The following is a 17,974-nucleotide window of genomic DNA, read 5'->3' on the forward strand; positions in this document are numbered from 1 at the left end:
GTCTCAGCATCTCAAGCCAGTGCATGCACACACCCACACGCTTTCACACTCAAATACTGTTCCTTTGCAAAAAATTGAATCCCAGAACCCTCCTGACCTTTCTTTTTCCAAGACATACTCACCACCTTTTACCCTCTATAGTGTGATAAATTGCACCCAAAACATTTTATATATAGTTGTATATCACAGCATGTGGGTTTCTGCCTTTTTACCCACTGTAGTGTGAGAACTTCAATATTTTACAAAAACATATTTTCCCAGCACTACACCCCTCACAGCTGCACATAGTGGGGGATGGGAAAAATAGATAAATACTCTGCATCAGAGTGTGGGTCGGCACACTGTCAAAGAAGTCAATATGAGCAAATGATTCAGTGTTCAGAAGGCCCTGGAGCTAATTTTGCACGACACTGATAAGTGAGTCAGAGGAGGTGTTCGAACAAGAGGACAATATGGAAGCCTCCCAGCCAGCAGCACAGAGGTCATGCATTTCCAAGAACAGCCAGGTTGAATGGTCCTCAACCCCAATGAGAGTGCCACCATGTTCAGCTGCCAATATAATAACGAAGGTCTCAGGGCCCACATGTATGGTGGTGTGACATGTCAGTGACATCATGTCTGTCTGAGTCCTGACTCGATTCAAGAAATTATTCATTACTGATTCCTGGCTTGATTCAAAAAATTATTCTGAAAATGACCAACCGTGTTTTGGGAAGCAGCGGAAAGACACTGAAGAGACACATTTACATGCTTATTTGGGGATCCTCGTTCTGGCAGGGGTCTACAAATCAAAAGGAGTGTCAATGACAGTGGGCGGCAGTGTAGCACAGTGGGTAAGGAACTGGGCTTGTAACCGAAAGTTCAAAGGTTCAATTCCTGGATAGGACACTGCCGTTATACCCTTGAGCAAGGTACTTAACCTCAATTGCTTCAGTATATATCCAGCTGTATAAATGGATGCAATGTAAAATGCTGTGTAAAAAGTTGTGTAAGTCGCTCTGGATAAGAGTGTCTGCTAAATGCCTGTAATGTAATGTCATGAGTCAACAGTCTGTGGAATGCTGAGACAGGAAGAGCCATTTTTGGACTCATGAAGATCTCACAGTTAACATGATATAACAGCTCCCTGCCTTCATAATAGTGAACTTTTCTCCAAAACCGAACGCCACATTCATAACTATGTTACTATGTGGTCATTCAAAGGTAAATAATAACAATTAACCCTAAATATTGTTTATGTTGTTAATAATTCAGATGAAGATACAATATATTGGCTATTTTAAGATAAATTTTACAATTGTATTGTTATAAAATCTAAATTGATGGCCCAGTTCAATTTGACCCAGCGGACAGTACATCCAGTGCTAATTAGTGAACAGAACGGGGCTTACCGTGTGGTCCTCTAGGATTAGGGATGAACGTCTCTGTGTTATATCATTCATTCAGTATATTTAGATATCTGGGACCATAATTGTTAGATTTTATTGAAAAAAAAGATGTGCATTAATACCTTTACAGCTAAATATTACTTGGTCATGAAAGTACTTAAGACCCTTCATAGAAGAGCCATTTTATCCATGTAGTAGAGCAACTCTGTAGTTAATTTACTTCTGTCTCAAATCATCCTGGCTCTTATCTTTTTTTTAAAGGAAAAGCCATTCCTATATTTTAATTAAAGGTCATTGTGTAAAGAAATACAATGGTATTGTATTAGTTTTGCATTTCATATCATACAAATAAATGCCAAGTAAAGGGTAAGTAAATGTTATTTAGAAAAATCTTCAGCTGGCATCTGATAGACAGAAACAAAAAGCCAGTGGTAAAGGCCTTGCCAAAAGAGCATAGAAGTATAAGAGTCTAGGGAATGAGTCTTTCTCTCAGTTACCAGCCACTGTAAAAAAAAAAAATATATATATATATATATATATATATATATATATACAAATTTAGATTTTTTATTATTTATTTTTTTGTAATGCACAGAGTACTTTTTTGTGCCACATGACATGCTGTGGTGGTAATGAGTTTCCATTGCAAGCTTGATCTCAATTACATCAGGATCTCAGTAGGTGTTTCTTAATAAGGATGCTAAAATGACTCAACCTGTCTCATCATCTCCATTCCTCCAAATCACATCTCCATGCAGGGGGCTCAGGACCACGTGACTGAGTAAATAAACACGGAACGGCACTTTTCAACACCAGAATGTTTTGATTTTTTCTTACGGGGGTGGAGGGGGGGGGGGAACAATAGGAGATGGACAGAAAGCTGACCTCTGTTAAAGATCTCATTTCATTTGGCAGACCTGGTGCGTGACAAACCGATTCAACATTCCTCCACCTAATGAATCTTCAGAAAAGCCATTATCTTCCCTGCTGACCCCTCAGGCTTCACATCCTTAAAGTAAGCTGTGCTATAAATTTCTTAATGGGCCTTTTCTCTCCTTGATTTAATCCACAGGGGAGTTTCTGGTGAGGGTTGCCAATCTGGCGCCAGCTGTGGACAGTGAAAAACAATTACTGTGCATTGGGGCCCATGGTGTGAGACAAACCTTTTAGTCCCTTTCATCCAGCTGATCCACTTTGGCTTCATGGACGTGACCCTCAGACTGCATGTCGATTTGCATCAATAGAGCATATGGCCAGATGCTGTGCTCTGGCACGGTATGAAGGCTTGACTTCCTTCCTCAGGTGTCAGCAACATATTCAGAGGTTGTGATATTCGGAATGATGTCACATGTTGTCGCTGTTTATCAGTTTCAATATGTGCTGTAGCCAAGAGCTGACCGATATGTTTTATGATCAAATTAAATTTTACGTCTAAGATGATATGATGAAATGGAACCCAGAGCATATACGTGACCTTAATGCCTGTGTAACTGCACAGTAACTATAGCAGTAGTAACAGCATAATTACTGTGCACCATACCTCCCAAGGACAAGAAGTTACAAATACTGCATGTGTGTGTTTGTGTGTGTGTGCGTGTTTTATTTCTCTCTGTCTCTAATACATTTCTATGATTCCAAACTGGTGAGCTTAGCCTTTTCCTTATCCTCCCCCCTGCCATTCTACCAGGGAGGAGTCGGCTATGACACCATGTTACCCAGGACACTGAAAGCAACTGATTGATTAAGACTGAAACATTATTTCTGATTTAAACCTTGTTTATATAATGTTGAAGGCTGATAGGTTGCTGTGTGCTCATTCAGTATTCATGCTATATAATTAGGCACAGCCAATCATTTACTTTGTTAGATCTTACTATGTGCTTATGTATTAACCATGTACCAATCAGATAATGCTATTAGAAAAACACTTTTTGCTTATAAAAAACAGGGACTGCCAGTTTTCTTCATTCTTATATGGATATAACTCATCGTGCCTGGTTATTATAAGGGGCAAAGTTTCTCTACTCAACAATTATATGTTTGTGTCATGTTGTGTAAGTGTTGGTAGTTAGCCTACGTGTTTGTGTCATGTTGTACAAGTGATGTCCTTGTTCACGTTGTCCTTTGTTGTTGCCCCTCTTCTGTCTAATGCTATTCTTCTGAGAACACATGATTGTTGGCTATTGGGATTTGAAGTTCAGGATGAAGCAAAGTCATGACACACTGTTCCAAATGGCGCGAGAAGCATCGTCTAGGGAGCTCAGTGCCCTGATGCTCATAAACGGCTGCACGCCTCTGAGAGAGCTCTTTGCTAAACGTCATCTCTGCTGAGGTTCACACGGAGGAGGAGCGCATGAGACAGCTGCTGATAGACGCCATGTGTAGGTGACACATCGTCCCACTGGGAGCCATTTTTGATCACAGCCTGCTCTTGCATAACTGCCCTGTGCAGGAAATTCTGCTGTGGGACCGTGACAGCTGTGGGGGGGGGCGGCCTGTGGGGGCAGCACACTCACGCAGATGCTTGTTTGATGGATGCACAGCATCTCCCCAGATGCTAACGATACTCATCGTCTAGTCATCGATGAATCTATTACAGCTAATGGCAGGGATCAGAAGAGCCATAATATTGTAATTCATTTTTTTTTTCTCAATGGGCATGTGGGAATAATTCCTAATAGCAAAGTAAAAAATATCTTTCACGTGTCATGGAATTGCTGGCCAAATAGAATTATTGGTCCTATTTTTTTGGTTTTGGTCTGGCTGGACAGACTCTTTCTTCTTTGTGACATAAAGAAGCCTGGGTTATTAAATGAATCAATTATGAGATCCTGCAGGCACGCCTACAGTGAATGCCTCAGTGTCTGAGACAAATACATATTTTTTCTTGATTTGGCTCTGCATTTCACTGTTTTAGAATAGAAGCAATTCACATGTGGTTAGTCAGGTGTGTTCAGCTGTTTTCAGGTTTAAGAAAGCTTTCAGTATCTAGCCTTGATTCTAAGCTTTTGATTGCCTTTGGAGTCTGTTATTGCCATTTGTCAACATGAGGACCAGAGTTGTCCCAATGAAAGTTTATGAAGCTGAGAAATAAAAGTCATAGGCAAAACCTTAGGCTTACCAAAATAAAGAGTTTGGAACGTCATTCAAAAGAAAGGTAAGATCAGTAATCTGTAAGCAGCTAACTAGTAAACCACTAGTTAGCTGCTAAAACAGGATTTCCAGGTTACAGTTTGTTAACAAGTATCTAAAAGAGCCTGCGGAATTCTGGAAACTCTATCAGAGCGATGCAAAGAGTGGAGGCCCAAAGGAACTGCCCAATATCCAGCGCACCCCCATCTGTGAAATATGGGGATGGGGGTATTATGATTTGGACATGTATGGCTGTCACAAGTACTGGCTCACTTGCGTTCATTGATGAAAATGAGAGCCGTCTGGTTAGGCAAATAAATAATGCAATTTAACACTCAGGTCAGACAAAAAAATCTGTCTTTTACATATCTCTGATGACAAGCTGTTTCGAGTCCCTGAGGAGGGGGGAAGGGGGGAGAAACAGGCATGTGCAAGACAAAGAAGCCAGTACTGGAAAATGATTAGCTGCTTCATAAAACAAGGCAAGGACTCACTGTTGCGAATACTCATCCAGACGGTTTCTCCTTTTTAAATTGGATTAAAACCTAATGTGTTCATTCAGAACTCTGCCGTGTATACATGCTCATTCCAGCGAAGTAGCGTGTTTGACTACAATGGTTCTGTTCTTTACAGTTGCCCTGTGTGAAATGTAAAGGTGAACGTGAGTTTCTAATGCAGTTTTATGAGAGAGTCTCATGCATCGTCCCCTCTTCCAGCCTTCAAGAAATGGAACAAGGTCATTACCAAAAAAAGTAAAAGATTAATTTGGTCCTACCTGTGATACATTATGAGAATTAGCCTGTTGGGAGAAAGAAGACACGGGGTGAGTTTTGCTCTCAGGGCCAAAAGGGGATAAATATAAGAGTAAGGGCAGCCCAGTAGTCCCATCATGCCCATGTCATTTGAATTTGTGCATTCGTTTCTTGGCCTGTCTGCATGGTTGGTCTTTAGCATTCATTAGGACAATTAACAGCTGCAGCAGGCAAGGTGTGATTGCCAGGTCTACAGAAAATGACAGGAGGTTGTGCTGGTAGTTATCTTTCAGGCTTGAGGCAGTGGAAGTAGCCAGTTCTTCATCCAGGACGATCCTGATCATTTCACTGGATGTGGCTAATGGACAACTGTGTGTGTACCGTGTGACCCATCATTTTCTCTTGACCCAGATGCTACATTGACCTATACCACATCACCGAGGGCAAGCGTACACTTTTCCCATCAGTGGCGTAATATAGCAGTTCTACATCAGCAGTGAGCTCATGCTGCAGTAAGCAGAAGGCCGGAGCAACGTGAGGCCTGGACGATGCCCAGGTGCAGCTGCCTGTTTGTGCACGGAGACGAGACTGTGCCCAGAATAGCGTCCCCCTGTCGATCCGCACGGCGCGCTCTCTCCGACTCGGCCGGGGGGAACTACACCTTTTCCCTGGGTGCAGTGCACCATGCAAAATAATTACACGATCAGGCGTGATTCCATGCGTCTTTGAAAGTCACCCAAGCGCAGATGCCGTGACATCGCTCGCTAATTTGAGGATACAGGAGCTTATGAGTGGCACCAGGTTGTTAATCACATAGGCAACAGACCTTGGCATGCTTAGATCCTTTCACTCGACCCCCCCCCCCCCCCATTTATTTGACCCGTTCCCCACTCACTGTGGGTAGAAGGGGGGAAAAAATCATTCCTTCATTTAAGAGAGAAGTTCCTTTGGTTTTATGTATTTATTTATATATTTTTAATTCATGCATTTGTGCAGTGCTGGTGGGTGTGAGCATTGCATTGGCTGGCAGCAAGCATATATTTATTTCCATGATATATATGTACAGTGAGGTGTAACTTATGTCTTATAGGCTACTTAAAAAAGTGCTAGTAGGTTCCTGAGACCAAAGCCAATTTTTCCTCTGAAGTTTGTGGGAATCTGTATTGGTTCAATATTCTCTTTCAACACTTCTCCTTCAACTGAAATAAATAGAAATTAACTCTCTGGAGTGATTTAATTTGGGTTAACCCTGTGATTCAAAGACTGCAGACAATGTTGGCACAATGCTATGATGTGACCAGCTTTAAACATTCAGATCCCCAGGATTGTACAAAAGATTTGAAAACAACAGATTTTTCTTCTTAATAAGTTCAAACTTTTGTGAAAAAAAATGTGTTACACAGTAGGTGAACAGGTACATTTAGTCTGTAACTATAAATTCATTCTGCGATGATCTAAAGATCTCAGGTGCTACTTCAAAGAATATTTGTGAGGCAATGCAAGAAAAGCCAGAAGGAACAGAGCGATCTGTTAACTGGATCACCCTGTACCCAGCAACATTCCAGTGCTGTACGAGTAGTGGGGGATGTCCAACAGCCCAAATAAAAACAGCCAAAAAGAAGAAAAAATAAACCAAACAATCATGCATAACAGTGTCCACTTGCTTAAACCACACCCAGTCTTCTTCCCTGAGACCAATTATGTCAGTGAAACACCTGGGCTTTTACAGACCCAGATTACACCTTATCCAAGACTTAATAAAGCACTTTCTGCAGCTAGATATTCCATTTGAAATGCTTTTAGTCCAGAGAATTTGTTCCATCTGGGCATGTTAAACCAGCTTTTGTTTTATTCATGCATTATTTTTCTCCCCAAAGAATTAAAAAAAGGTCAACTACAGTATGCTTCTATAATTCTTTCCAAAATCTCAAAGGCTCCCATTAAGCACCATGGTGATGCATGGCAGCCATTTCGCACCAGTACACTCATAACACCTTATCTTAGCTGAATTGAAAATAGACCATTGTTTAAAGATGGTTTCCTGGAGGCTAACTGGGTAAACATGGTTTAAACAGGGGGTGGAGAAATGCTTACTGTTGGGGTCCACGTTTTCGCAGAGCTCTGTCTTGGCCTCTCCGTTGGGCCGGTCGCTGGGCTTGTGGGACAGCCGTGACGACATGGTGGCCGCCGTCACCACGGCCTTGAAGCTGCGTTTCCTCTTCTGCACGTTGAGCTCTGGGTGGAAGATGATGACGTACACCTTGGGCATGTACAGCATTCCCAGGGCCACAGACGCACTGAGGTTCATGGAGATAGTGAGGGTGGTGGTCTGGATGTACAGCTGAGGGAACACAGAAGTCACAGAAAAATTGTTAGTCCTTTTAGTCCTTGTTTTTAATTTAACAAACAGTCCAGTACCTTAGGGGGGGATCTGAGGGGTCTGCTGGGAACATACCTTAAAAGCCTCTTTATCCTTTTAAGGTATTAAAGCATCCTTAACAAGAAAGAAGGTTCCTATTACCAGTATCAAAAACACAACTACAGAACAGGGCTGCCCAACCCCCATCCCAGAATGCCGGTGTGTGCGCTGGTAAAATATACAGAATATTATACCAAAGACTATACCAAAGCTGGTTGAATCGCATGTGTTGAGCCTCAGACAAATGTGTCTCAAGAAACAAGGCCAAGAATACATGTACAGTCTACAGCAGTACCTCATAGCTATCAGAAACTTCAGATGAAAAATGATTAGGCAAATTAAATCATTTAGAGCAGTAACTGGCATGAAACCCTGAAACAGATGAGCCCTGATTATGCACCTGTAACGCAGCCTCTGTCATTAAAATATCCTTCAGGGTGTTGACCAGGCCTGTAGTGCAACTGACGTGTGAAAACGCTTTATGCTGCCCATTCAGGAACATTTCCAGCAGGTTGTATTCAGGTTGTATCTAGCTACAGCAGTTGGTTCAAACTGGGGTCTATATCACAATTTTTCATTTACTTTGACTTAAAGACAAGTGAAAGTGTTCATTTCTATTCAAAAACAATCTGGCCAAGATCACTTTGGTTATACACATTGGAATATTACCTTGAAAAATATGGCAATTTTAATACACTTCACTGCGCCAATGCAAGAGATGAAGACGAGTCAAAGCTCATTTCATTTCCTGTCCAGAACTTACTTATTTATTCATGTATTCGTTTATTTCTCCAGGTTATAGTGGTGATAAAAAACATACTGACAGAGCAATTTGATATATTTGGCAGTTATGGACCTGATAATAACAGAATAAACAGATTAACAGGATCTTTAAAAAGAACCTTTTCCCTTATTTCTACCAGTTCGGAACACCCAGTTCTATTCACCAGCCATTCTTATGGCTGTAACCTCAGCAAACCAATAGAAACTGAAGTAGAAAACAAACAAATATACATGTTATTTGAGAAAACAGCAACCTGTTTTGCATAGAATGCCATGCTCATTTTAGAATAATTACAGTTAATCACACCCCATCTCTATCAATGGAACTTTACAGTAAGTATGCATGGGCTTCTCTGAATGTGTTGACGAGCTGTTTGACATTAAGATGTGGTAGCATTATAACTTGTGTAAGCTTGTGGACAGATCTCAATCTTATCAGCCACATTTTGCCTTTTTGCAGGAACAACTTCCTGCAAAAAGAGGTAGTGTTACGGTGATATTCCCAAAAATGTATTGATGCGCTCACTGCATTGCTTTAGTTTTACCCTAGTCCCCGAGAAAATACATTCATATCACACACTGCGTGTGTATTTTGGTTGTCATGCATACTACGTGATAAAGCACCCCTGGCTGTGCTTGGAGGTTGCTTGTGTTATCAACATAAGGCAGTGTGGAATGGTGTTGAGTGGAGGACTTATTCAGCTATAGCACCTCATGCTAGTGATAACATACTGTACTTTCTTCAGCTTGAAGTTCTTGACTCCTACCTGTAACATGGCTGTGTATGCCCAAATACTTCATTCAGAAACAAATTAATGAACATTTAGTCACTTGTGGGACACACTGGATACAAGATTCTTATCTCATTACACAAAGGCAGAGAAATTCCCTTGAGCATCTGATAGCCACAGATAAGCTGATGACAGATTAGAGGCTTTAAAGCACATGACCAAATATACCAGCATGGGGTCTGTTCACCCTTCTCAAGCTTGTGTTCTTTTTATTTTGGCTCTTTCTGTAAGGCCTAGTTTGTTAATCGAGTGAGTCATTTTTTTTAGTTTGTATCTAAATTACAGAGATAGGGGAGGCACACTTGATTTATGCGAGGGGCAAACTGACCGTTTGACTCTTAGTGAAGATGGATGAGGAAAGCTTTTATTGTAGTTTCTATTTATATTTTCTTGGCACATATTTGCCAATTTAGGATTAAGTATGTTATTTAGTATTTCTGGAGTAAGCTTGGACTTTCAAGCTACCCTTACACAAAGTGAATACACTGCAATATATTCCAGTGTGTTCCATTTATTTATAAGGGAATCTCAGTGGTCCATCAACTTTTTAAAAACCAATAATTTCCAAATAGTGATTTTTGTTATTCACAGGGAGCACTGTATTAAATCATTATTTGTTATAAAGTTTTCCTGAAAACTACCCCAGTGGAGAATGTTATGTTTTTCTGTCAAGGTTTGCCATACGGAACAGGAACCTTCAGGAATCTTCTCCTAGGGTTTCAGGTTGCTGCTAACATTGCTAACGTGCATTAGTCAAACACGCGGGTGGACTTCAAGACTATAAAAGTCTCTGGCTCCGATTTACACAACATGGCAGCACAAAAACTGCTCTTTCGTGGTTTCAAAACGCTTTTCCAAAGCCATGGAAAGTCAATGGGTCAACAGGCCACAGTCACTTTGTTCATATTTTTTTGCGGTCTGTGATTACAACTAAGTATAGGTCATAAATGCAATCTGATGTTTGCTCCTTCAGATACCAATGTTTTAAAAAGGAAAATTCATAACAATAAATTCATTCAATGAAAAAAACAACAACAACAAAAACATTCCTGGCATTCTCCAATTTGATTTGGTTTAAAATTCCTTGTCTTCACATTACCACATTACCATATGCTTCTGAGATAAAAAAAATAAAATAAAAATAATACAAAGCTTTGGAAGGAAATATGATAGTTTGTGACATAAAAAACCAATAGACCTGCATCATCTTTTTCAGGCTAAAACAGATTTTTAAATACATCTAATTTGATAATCAAATGTATCAAAATCCCCACCGAAAAATCAATAAGGGGGTGAGAGAAGAACGGTGGCAGCGCGTTTATGATGCAACTGCATTAAATGGAAAATAGTTTTCCATGTGACTGCATAACAATGCAGAGCTCCATGGACATTGTGTTTGGCCATGAAGCGGCTAATGTAATCAGAGTGCTATTACATGGGTATATTACCTCCTCTCCGTCAGACTTGGTGTTTCAGCCATATTTATAGTTCACTCTGAAATGACCTCTTCCTGGCCTTCGCTCTCAGTAATTTCTTTCCCTTGGTAATTTCTAATTTTGCAAGTATATCCCGTGCCTCATTATATATGATTAAAATTGTCCTGTGCTGCCCGGTTTTTATATTTCTTCATTGTATTTCTCTAGGGCACAATAACTTGCACACAAATGAAATACTTTCACTTCCTCCCCCTTAACTCAAAACCATATTTTGTTTCGGCACCCACAGAATAGGACCCGGTATTGGCTGATTATAGCTTATAATGACCTTGTCGGTCTTAGCTTATGATCAGGCATGACAGCATTGGCATGGCAAAAACCCAGACTATGAACTAGGGGCCGTATCCACAAAACATTTCATCAAGAGTTCTCCTAATGTTGCACTAAAGGTTCCTAGGTAAAAGTTTCCTCTTCACAAAGCCTGTGAGACCAAATTTTACTAAGGAATGGGGAGAACCCTTAAACCAAGAGAAAGGGCGGGGTTCACCTTGTTTGCTATTGATGACATTGTATTTCATGAACGAGCTTCCTTACCATGCCCACAGCAACTGGTTGATAGGGGACAGGTCTGTGTCAGTGAATTCACCAAAGAAATACTGTAGCACGAGGTACAAATAATGTTACCATATTCAAATAAAGATTTTTAAATAAAAATGTTGACTATGTGTCTGCTTTAACATGAAACCAAAAATAATATACAGGCTAGTCAAGTACATATCTGACTTATAGTCAGCCTCTTACATGTCTGGCAGCTTGTATAAATAATGAGTGAATATGTATTTAAGCAGCCTTTTAATTACTGCGCTAGAAAAACGTATGGGCATGAAGTTGGCTTTATGTTTTTGGAGTTGGCGAGCATCAGCAGGAAACTGAATGAATTGACGGATGGTGTGGGGTCTGTAGAGGGCATTTATTGTTTGGTGTAATATTATACTGACAGATGACTGAGACATTCCAAGTTTGTCTGCACTGAATTGCTGTAATTTAGGCTAACTGTGGCCAAGCAGAGTTGTCCAAACCTTGATCTCTGTTGTTATTCTGTTGTTTTTGCTTGTTGGTGAAGTGACTGCATCCCTGACTGGCTCTATAATCTATATGACAATATAATTGTAATGCCCTCGCAATTGAGGCGATAACTTTTTAAAAGCTCAATGTTATTAAATGTTTCCGAAACATTGACCCGATCACAAGGCAGATTGCCAGCAGAAGCCATTTTTAGTACTGTTGGTGATTTGGTCTTAATGACTTAGGAGTCCTATTGACTACCCCTAACTTTTCACAGAGTTAGGTGCTGATTTTAGTGCTAAAAACCTTTGTGAATTACTCAGGCAAAACAAATTCTAAAGTTAGGACTGGCACGGCCATTGTTTTTAAGAGTTTATCCTAAATCTGCAAGTTAGGAGCTACTTTTTGCCCCAGGTTTATAAATATTTGTCCTGAACTTTGACTCATGACTGAAATCAAGTGTTTTTCCCTCACAAATACAATTTGGTGAGGTCAGCTTTCACCAAAATGATTTGGCAGTTTTTGGAAGAAACAAGCAAATGTACATTTATTTGTCAATAAAACAATTATATGACTACCAATATATTATGGTGAGCATATTATTTTATGTGTATTATTTTAGTTCAAATAAAAGTCTGATTGGAATCTGCATTTAATATCCTAAGTGAGCTGATCTTAACAGTTACTAGGTTTAAAAAAACAGTACAGCCTGTATCTGAAATTTCCTTTTAACTGATTCACAACCTTTTTCTTGTATTTGTATAAACATTTATATGCAACACTTATAGTTTAATCTTGATTATAGCTTGCTTATAATTGGAGGAGAAATTATAATATCAGTAAACTAGTGCATTTGATTAAGGGGAAAAATATTCATTTTCACTGTTTGCCACTTGCTTATGAATTCAGTAATGTATTTACATTAACATGAGCAGCACTTCACACTGATGTAATTTTAAAAATGCTGTATTCTCTTTATACAAAGTATATCTTTAATAGGAACCTATTCACAGTAATTGCATGGAAAATAACACTTTGCTTTTGGTAAAGTTTACATGGACACTGCTCATAATAAATCAGTGATTTTATATTAAGTAAACTAGTTGTTAGATCAGTGTTCTTCAAGTGTGTGTTGTCTGTACTATGACTGGCTGTAGCTGTGCACTTGTAACTGTAATTTGTTCCGGGTCAAAGTGTATTAATAAAGGGCAGCTGGGGCAGACCACTAAGTGTAGCCAAACAGAAAAGCAGAACCAATGGATCATAAAGCACCCTGTGTCTGCCCAAAGAAAAATGTTTAACTAAATCATCAAACTGTAAAAAGAAAACATATTTCAAAATGGATTATATGATAAATATAAAAAAGTGAGTTAACTTATGTACTATATTGCATTATGTATAGTAGCACATACACAAAATAATTATAAAACCTAAATATATTCATTTTACTTACATAAATAATTTTTTTGTTTTTGTTTTTTTTGTTTTTTTTTTTACTACACAATTTTAAATGTCCCAATAATAATCAAGTCATAGCATCACTGAGTTGCATATGACCAAAGGTATTTGGACTCCCCTTGGTCTGGGACTGTTTTTTTGGTTTTGCTAGTAAGTTCCAGTAAGGCAATATAGCCGTTTTCCAAAGTCCCGAACTACTTTCAGACTAAGGTTCCTTCAGCCCATGTTGTCTCGTTCCACGCGGTCTAAAGTCCCGCAAAGATTAGGCAAATTAGCCCACTGACGTATGAAAAAGCGACGTTGTCATCGGTCCATCTGTCCTATAATTTCTTCTGTAACCCCATACTACCACCGAAGTAGCCTACATTATTTTCTAATAACCGGGACAGCCCGGAGGGGTTTATTCCACTTATATACAACGGGTTACCAACAATGACTATATATGGTTACTTTTGTATTTATTGATTTTTATCGATTTAATCACCTGAAATTGAAATATTCTTCTGCAGCCATTTGGGCATATTTTACCTTTGTCAAGCAAAACTGTCATTGGTAGTTGAACTTGGACCGCGACAGAATGCATTCACATTCCACAAATAACTGGCAACAACAGCAGAAAACATGACAAGAATAGAACGAAAACTCGGACTTGCGTGAACATTTAAATTAGCAGTGGTACAGCCACCGTTTGCTTTCCTTCAAAGTTACTGCTAGCCGAGCAGCGAAGTGTGCCCTCCAGATGCGAACCATGCACCATAAATTAGTCCATAGTCTTCCTGGTCTTTTTGTGGAATTGAAGAATGGCAGAGTAAAATTACGGCAGTCTGAAAAAGCAAAAGGGACGATGACTAGAATTAACCTGTTATTTTACCCTGACAAAAAGGGCGGAAGGTGATTTCCAGTTTACTTTTACTGTATCACCAATGTAAATTACGCAGACATACCGCATACCTCACATACAACTGTATCAAACGCTTTGAGTCAATTACAACGGGCTAACAAAGAAAATCCGTAAGAAAATATTCATCAACCGAATTAAACCGTTTGAATGTTTTAGTACGTAATATGCTGTCCCAGCACGAATGCTTAGCATTTTATAAAACAAATACTAAAGCAAGAAAAGAACAGAAGAGCACACGTTATAATTCCAAGATGTTGGCAGGCTATAACCAAAAGTAGGCTACTGCGCCGCATAACATACAAGTTTGATTTCAAGTTATTATGAAAATAAATCGGTTTGCGGCTGCAGATTTTTTAAAATGGCGGTTGAAATAAAACACTGCAAGTAGTCGACCAATCAGAAATTTTCAGCGCTTGCGCCCCACCCCAAAGGTTCCGGTACTTTTGGAAAGTACTACCCCCCGAGCAGGGACTTTTTTTGGGGTAACTTAATTTAGACCCTAGTTCCTGCGGTCGAAACGCACTGAGTTCCTCAAAAGGTTCCTAGTTCTGGGGTAAAGTTCCTGCGGTGGAAACGCGGCTATTAATGCAGTGACATTCTAGACGATTCTGTGCTTCCAACTTTCTGTCAGCAGTTTGGAGAAGGCCCTTTCCTGTTTCAGCATGACAATGCCCTTGGGCACACAGTGAGGTCCATATAGAATGGTTTTGTCAAGATTGGTGTGGAAGAACTTGACTGGCCTGCACAGAGCCCTGACCTCAACCCCATCCAACACCTTTGGGATCAACTGGAAAAGCCAACTGAGAGTCAGGCCTACAGTAATTGCCAAATCAGTGCCAAAACTCACTAATGTTCTTCTGGCTGAATGGAAGAACAACCCTGCAGCAATCAGTCAACATCTAGTATAAAGCCTTTCCAGAAGAGTGGAGGTTGTTATAGCAGCAAGGGGTGGACCAACTCCATATTACTGACCATAATTTAGGATGAGATGTTTGATGTCAGGTGTCCACATACTTTTGACCATGTAGTGTATGAATGATCAAGTCTAAGCTGCTATTGCATTAGGAGTCAGTTAATTCCAAGGCAATTGATGTGATTTATATGCCTGCTTAAAAAACCAAGAGATCACGCTCTTAGTATTTAGATTTGGCGTGCAGTGCAGGGTTGAGGAAACAAGCTGAACTGCGCATCTTTGGAAGACAGTTACGAGAGCACATAGCCTACATTATGTACCATTGAAATGAAATACGATACAATACATTAAATAGATACCATCGCATTTCTAACATTTGGACATGATATGATTGCATTACAATTAGGCTATAAATATGATATGTCTTTGGTTCAAACCCATGTGTAATCTACATGCTACAAATCTGGGACAGATTCATTATATAAAATTAAAAATAAAAAAAAACTATATAATTATGTTGAAGATGGTGGAATATTTCGGAGATGACTTTAATATATTTAAGTAAAATATTGCATGTGATTGATAATGATGATTCTGACATAGCCGACACCTCCATTATCTTTGATAACACAAGCGCAAATCAGGCAGAAAGAAACCGCCCATTGCCTATTGCATGTGCATTGTTTGCTGTCATAATTACAGAGCACCCAGGGGTCACCCGAGTTGAATGACTAAATCATTATTTTTAACTTGTTCTGCCAACATGCAGTCCAATCTTTAACGGGTCTATAAGACACCGTATCATACCTTGATGAAAATTGTGAGAACATTAATAAAAAAATTAATTAATAAAATTTTTTAAAAACAAAACATTTTTAAAGAGCTTCTTCAACGTTCTAGTTGGAATTCAATATATTCAGTGCTTCATGCTGCACATGTATTGATTTGATGACATTCTATGATAAGCTGTTGTTTCAATCTAGTTTTATTTGTGTGTGTGTGTGTGTGTGTGTGTGTCAATATCATATATTCCATGCACACAATTCATTAGTACTCAGTCTCATGTATTTTCTGTGATAAATTATTCATGTTAAATATATAGGTACAAGTATCTATCTGATAGAATTCTAATATTCAGGGATTTATTTTTAGGTTATTCAAGGATTACTGACAGCAAAAATACATATACACATACACAGAATACAATTCTGGTTTTTCTTCACAAAACCCTTCACATGTGGAGCGATCACTAAAATTAGAAACTAAAAAAAACTTTGATTTTATTTGAAAGTCAAACTTAAGAGCAATTGTTAACCGAATACAGGGCTTAGTGTGCTGTTGTAGTTGGGTAGATGGCTAACCATCTATTGTTGTTCTTAGACAGTGTAGGCTTGTGGATAAGTTAACAGAATGACCATGGTGTTAAATAATAAGTTATATTTTTAAACAAAAATGTTGCCCGTTACCTCTTGGTACATTTTTGGTTTATTTAATAACTGCACATAGACTATTGCCAATAGCAGGTGCTGTAGAGCATATATCTAGTAGCTAATTGGTCAGGTACTGTAGAGTGCATTAGATATCTAGTAGAGAACCACTTATCATGTTCATGTATCAGCTATGTACTTTTATGCTTTGGCTAGCATTTTCTTACAGCTTGCCATCATCAGAAAAACACATCCAAATTGGCAATTGGCTATTGGTGCCAGGAACCAACCACACGGAATTTCCCCTTTAGCCAAATTTTCCATAAATTATGACCACCAACTAAATAAAACATAATTTATAAAATCAAAACAAGGTTCTCCCTCAAATAAATAGAATCCAAAGTTGCTAATTTTATAAGAAATTGTCTTGAAGAATAATTTTATATAGGAGAATGATGATACAGTATTTGAAAACAACTTCTCTGACAAAAAGTGTGCGCGTATGTGTAGAGAGAGAGAGAGAGAGAGAGAGATACAAAGCGGTGAAACATCTTGCACTCTAAGTATCCCTGAGTTATAAAGACCATCCTCTCAATGTGTCTCATCGCGGGCTATGCTGTAAATCATACCCGCTGTGCTTTCACACACCGAAAGCTGCATCGCTCTTCAAAGTCTTCCTTTGAGCAATTTATTGTGACAGCCCAATGGCTGCAGTAAAAAGCTTGTGAAAGCAGTGTTTATAAGGTACTAATTAAAGTATTTTCCCCAAATCACACTATTATAGTATTACTTAGAATGCATAATCATAACATGTCTTCAGGGCCTTGGTAAGCTTGTATTATCTCTCTCTCTCTCTCTCTGTCTCTCTCCCCCTCCCTCTCCCTCCCTCCCTCTCTCTCTCTCTCTCTGGTAAGTCCCACTTTACGGCTGATGCTCTATAGAAAACTCACGGGTATATCCGAACACGTTAAAAATAAGAGTATAGAGGCTTACAAAAAAGCATTTTGGTTATAAACATGTTCAAGTATTTTTATAATGAAAAATATAAGGGAAATATAGGATTGATGTGTTACAAGTGCCTTAATAACATGCCGAGCGCCTCCTCTTCCATGGGTCAAAGTCTCACTAGTGTTTCTGTAACTCAAAGTCACTAATGTATAATGATTGTGATGTAGAAACCGTACCAGAGGATATGCTGCCTAAATGTGTCCCATGCCCCTAATAGCGATGTGCATCTTGGGTCCAATAAAATATGTAAAGCAATAAAAACATGGCTGCATGCATTGTAATTAGATGGCGTCCAAGCCTGAGTCTGAGCAATTATCTGAATCTACTTAATTTTAGTGCATCCAATAGTGCGTACTTAACTGTGCGTAGTAAGGTATTGTTGTAAATACTGTACAATTAGCCTGGTAAAAACAATGGCCTGGATTCTATAAGCACCGATGCTTAACTTCTACTCATGTTATTGTTAAGTTATTTTTTTTCTGCAAAGCACAGTTTTGGAGG

At 39.1% G+C, this 17,974-nt stretch overlaps 1 protein-coding gene across 2 annotated transcripts in view; it reads right to left on the reverse strand.

The window, feature by feature from the left end:
* grm7 (glutamate metabotropic receptor 7) overlaps positions 1 to 17,974 on the reverse strand; it is a 191,011-nt gene that overhangs the window by 5,704 nt on the left and 167,333 nt on the right. Inside the window, exons 9-10 of one of the 2 annotated variants that reach the window (XM_064305048.1) lie at positions 7,367 to 7,613; positions 5,296 to 5,319 (exon numbers count right to left, since the gene is read on the reverse strand). In XM_064305048.1, coding sequence (XP_064161118.1) covers positions 5,315 to 5,319; positions 7,367 to 7,613 — 252 coding nt within the window. In that variant the 3' untranslated portion in view covers positions 5,296 to 5,314. The remainder of the gene's footprint in view (positions 1 to 5,295; positions 5,320 to 7,366; positions 7,614 to 17,974) is intronic. The other variant, XM_064305047.1, reaches the window with a different exon arrangement.

Source organism: Anguilla rostrata, chromosome 13 (genome assembly GCF_018555375.3).
Source record: "Anguilla rostrata isolate EN2019 chromosome 13, ASM1855537v3, whole genome shotgun sequence".
NCBI classification, from domain to species: domain Eukaryota; kingdom Metazoa; phylum Chordata; class Actinopteri; order Anguilliformes; family Anguillidae; genus Anguilla; species Anguilla rostrata.